At 33.2% G+C, this 3,903-nt stretch overlaps 1 protein-coding gene across 1 annotated transcript; it reads left to right on the top strand.

Annotated features, from left to right (window-relative positions):
- Nucleotides 1-517: 517 nt before the first annotated feature.
- On the top strand, nucleotides 518-2,136 carry LOC118050718 (protein LATERAL BRANCHING OXIDOREDUCTASE 1). Its single transcript, XM_035061149.2, has 3 exons — nucleotides 518-1,122; nucleotides 1,259-1,586; nucleotides 1,719-2,136. The coding sequence occupies exons 1-3, from the start codon at nucleotides 644-646 to the stop codon at nucleotides 2,019-2,021; spliced, it is 1,110 nt and encodes a 369-aa protein (XP_034917040.1). The 5' UTR covers nucleotides 518-643; the 3' UTR covers nucleotides 2,022-2,136.
- The last annotated feature ends 1,767 nt before the right edge of the window (nucleotides 2,137-3,903 follow it).

Genomic DNA, 3,903 nt, shown 5'->3' with positions numbered 1-3,903 from the left:
TATGAATAAAGATATATGAGACTAAAACCAATCTAATTATTTGTGTGTTTAGGAACGTTGTTTAAATTGCATTCTTTTTAAAATTTATTTTTTTTTAAATTAATTTTTTATATTTTCTTGTTTTAATATATTAATATTAAAAATAATTTTAAAAATAATAATAAAAATATTATTTTAATATATTTCTAAATAAATCATGATCACTCTCCGTCACAATCTCCAAAATATATATGCTTCCAGACTAAGCACTTGTCGGATTGCAGAAACGCCCACATTCTAGCCGTATCAATATAGCATCAGGGTGGTCTGGTTTAAAATGATTTTATGATATGAATCTCTTTTTGTTTGTCTTTTGGTGGGTTAAAGAAAAGAAAATATTAATTTACTGTCGCAGTATTCATAAAAAAATGTCTACATTCAATGTATCTAAATTAGAGAAACGTAAAGCATCTTCAACTAGCATGAACCAAGTTTAGACACGTTTGCTTTGGTTGTAAAAGAAAATTGCCAGCACAAACGTCACATAATCTGTCTGCATCTACTTAGTTTACCCCATCCGAAGAACACCACAGAGTCTGTCTAGGTTCACTTTGTATTAACCAGCTCTCGAAGCATAAATTATTCGAGAGAGAGAGAGATCAGCATGGGAGAGGTTGATCCAGCCTTCATTCAAGACCTTGAGCACAGGCCAAAGCTTGAGATCATCAAAGCAGAAGGAATACCCTTAATTGATTTATCCGTAATTAGTTCTCCTAACACCAACTTGGATAACTCTCAAGCACTTGATGGTCTGGTTAAGGAGATAGGGAATGCATGCAAGAACTTGGGGCTCTTTCAAGTGATCAATCATGGGGTGCCTCTTGACAAGCGACAAAAGATTGAGAATGCATCGAGACAATTTTTCGGTCAGCCATTAGAGGAGAAAAGGAAGGTTAGGAGAGACGAGCGGAAGGTGTTGGGTTATTACGACACCGAGCATACCAAAAATGTTAGGGACTGGAAAGAAGTGTTTGATTTTGCTGTGAAGACTCCAACCATTGTGCCATCCTCGTATGAGCCTGATGACAGGGAAGTTACCGAATGGTTTAATGATCAGTGGCCCGAGTATCCCCTTGAACTAAGGTAACTGTACTTTTTTAAAAAGAAAAAAAAAAAAAAAAACTTCTAAACAATTTGGACGACTTGTGAATGTTTTAGGCCAGTCTACAAGTTCTTTAATAATACAAGATTATGAATGTTTCTGTGGTCTTGCATGCAGGGAGGCCCTGGAAGAATATGCTAAAGACGTGGAAAAACTAGCCTTCAAGTTGTTGGGGCTCGTTGCCCTGAGTCTAGGCTTACCAGAGAATAGGTTCCATGGATTCTTTGAAGACCAAACCAGCTTCATTAGACTCAATCATTACCCCCCTTGCCCTGTTCCTCAACTAGCTCTTGGCGTTGGTCGACACAAGGACGCTGGAGCCTTGACCATCCTCGCTGAAGATGATGTTGGGGGGCTGGAAGTCAAAAGAAAAACAGACGGGGAATGGATTCGAGTTAAGCCAACCCCGGATGCCTTTATCATCAATATTGGTGACATTATCCAGGTACCATCACCAAAATCACAGTGCGATAAGATGCTTTAGCAATCAACAGTACTAATCAATTATCTGCCGGCTTGTTTCTGAGATTTGCATTTTTGCCGAAGTCACCTGGTAGAATCTGTACTTCTTGTGCAGGTTTGGAGCAATGATGCTTATGAGAGTGTGGAACATAGAGTTATGGTGAACTCTCAGAGAGAAAGGTTTTCCATTCCTTTTTTCTTCAACCCGGCACACTGCACTGATGTGAAGCCCCTGGAGGAGCTGACAAATGAGCAAAACCCTGTCAGATACAAGCCATACAACTGGGGAAAGTTTTTTGTCACGAGAAAGCGCAGTAATTTCAAGAAGCTTGATGTAGAGAACATCCAAATTCATCACTTCAGGATACTAGAGTCCGAGTTAGCTGATAAGCTAGAGGGAGCACTGTCCGTCAAGTAACAAGAAATCACTACCTTCTACAGAAAAAAGTCTCTTCTATGAGATTCAGCAGTATCGTGTATAAAAATAATGGGATTTGGTGTGAATAAAGGTATAATATTGCGTTATTTTTGTAGATGTGGATTGATTCTATTCATGAATATGAAAGTTAAGAAGATATATAATTGAGCAAGCCCTGTCATCGCTCGTTTGTTTTTACCCTGTTTTCAACATTTAAAAAAAAACAAAGAAAAACAACAAAAAAAGAGTTGAAAAGAATAAAAATTCTTGGAAAAAAAGGAAGCATTTCTCGCGAAATGTGTTCAGTTTCAGTTTAGTCCATAAATTTCTGATCTTTTGGTTTGTCACACCTGTGTTGATGAATTTTTATTAAAGAGAAAATCCTTAATCCAAAAAAAATCAATAATAAGTTTTTTTAGTGAGTCCAATGTAATAAAAATAATAATAACGACTAATCTAAAAAATAAAAATTGTCAAAAATAAAAATGAGGAACATAATGTTGTTTAAAAATAAATGAAATTCTTAGACCCAATTTATTTTTGTGGTAACTTCTATGTTCAGTTGAAACCATAAAATTATATTATATGGATAGCTTGTCAAACACATTTTTCGGAGTGTTTCAGCGTGTCGTTTCGGCGTTGTACTGTTCATATATATGTATAATATATAAACACTCCGAAACTGAAACATTTCATTCCAATTGAAAAAACGAAACATTAATTTACCGAAATGGAATTGACAACCTTGAGTTTGACAAGCTATCAAAATAATATAATTTTATACACACACACACACATTCAACAAACATAATTCAAATTCAAAATAAATTAATTATAAACTATGCAATATAAACACAATGCCAAACAAATATAATTTTAAAATTTAAAATATTTCTAAATAGTCAAGATTAAATAGATCTTTAACTTAAAGTAATTCAACTAACAAAATATAAAAATATTATGAAAGTAAAATATTTTAACAAAAATATTTAAATATAAAGTTAGGTCAATGTTATCAAATGGCTAATAGAATCTAAAGCATCCCTTGTTTTACTTAAATTCCTATAAAGTATAGACATGAAAAAAAAACAACATGAATATAAACCAGATATATTAGTGATAAATCTAATTTTAAAAAATTAATATCATTGTTAATGAAAATAGTAATAATAATTATCAATATTATTATTAATATCATTGCTATTGAAAATAGTAATGAAAAAGAGCTTTTTATAATCGGGTGGTTTAATTAATGAAATTGAGCAAAATTCAATTTGATTCATTGGCTTTTCAAGAGCGGAACAGAACATGTGGAATGAAACCGGAACGTTTCGGGCGGAATTTAGCCAAAAAATCCAAAACGGACCGAGATTTAAAATGAGATGATATTTGTTTCGTTTTTTGAATTGGTATGAAATGTTTCGGCTATTTTGGGCGGAACGGAACGAAATTGACAACCTTAGTCAAACACACTTTTCAACTCATTGGATCCACAAATCCTCTGTTTCAACCACATGTTCAGCAAAAGCAAGTGTGACTTACTTTTGTGGAATACTAACCACAATCCAACCTAAATCCTTATTCTAAACTCAAACAATACACCAAATTTGCCTTTGTCTTCTATTCTTATCGAGATTCCATACTTCCTTATGTTAATTACATCGCTGACAACATGATGTAATTGACACCATCTTCAAGGTAATTTTTTAAAGAGGATATTCAATTGACTAAATTTGCCTGCCTTTGTCTTCTATTCTTCATGGGTATCCATACTTCTTCATGTCAATTTATTTTTCAGTTAAAGTAAATTTACTTCAATAAAATAAATTATGATTTTATAAGTCAAGCTTAATGATTGTAAAGTCAAATAAAATTTTATTAT

This window comes from Populus alba, chromosome 4 (genome assembly GCF_005239225.2).
Source record: "Populus alba chromosome 4, ASM523922v2, whole genome shotgun sequence".
Classification (NCBI taxonomy): Eukaryota; Viridiplantae; Streptophyta; class Magnoliopsida; order Malpighiales; family Salicaceae; genus Populus; species Populus alba.
The sequence above is the reverse complement of the archived record's forward strand: the minus strand, read 5'-3'. Positions and strand labels throughout refer to the sequence as shown.

What these genes read in the sequence shown, in the direction of transcription:
- LOC118050718 (XM_035061149.2), top strand. Translation starts at nt 644, where the DNA reads ATGGGAGAGGTTGATCCAGCCTTCATTCAAGACCTTGAGCACAGGCCA. An exon ending in GAGTATCCCCTTGAACTAAG is followed by an intron (nt 1,123 to 1,258) that starts GTAACTGTACTT and finishes TCTTGCATGCAG; the next exon opens with GGAGGCCCTGGAAGAATATG. An exon ending in ATATTGGTGACATTATCCAG is followed by an intron (nt 1,587 to 1,718) that starts GTACCATCACCA and finishes CTTCTTGTGCAG; the next exon opens with GTTTGGAGCAATGATGCTTA.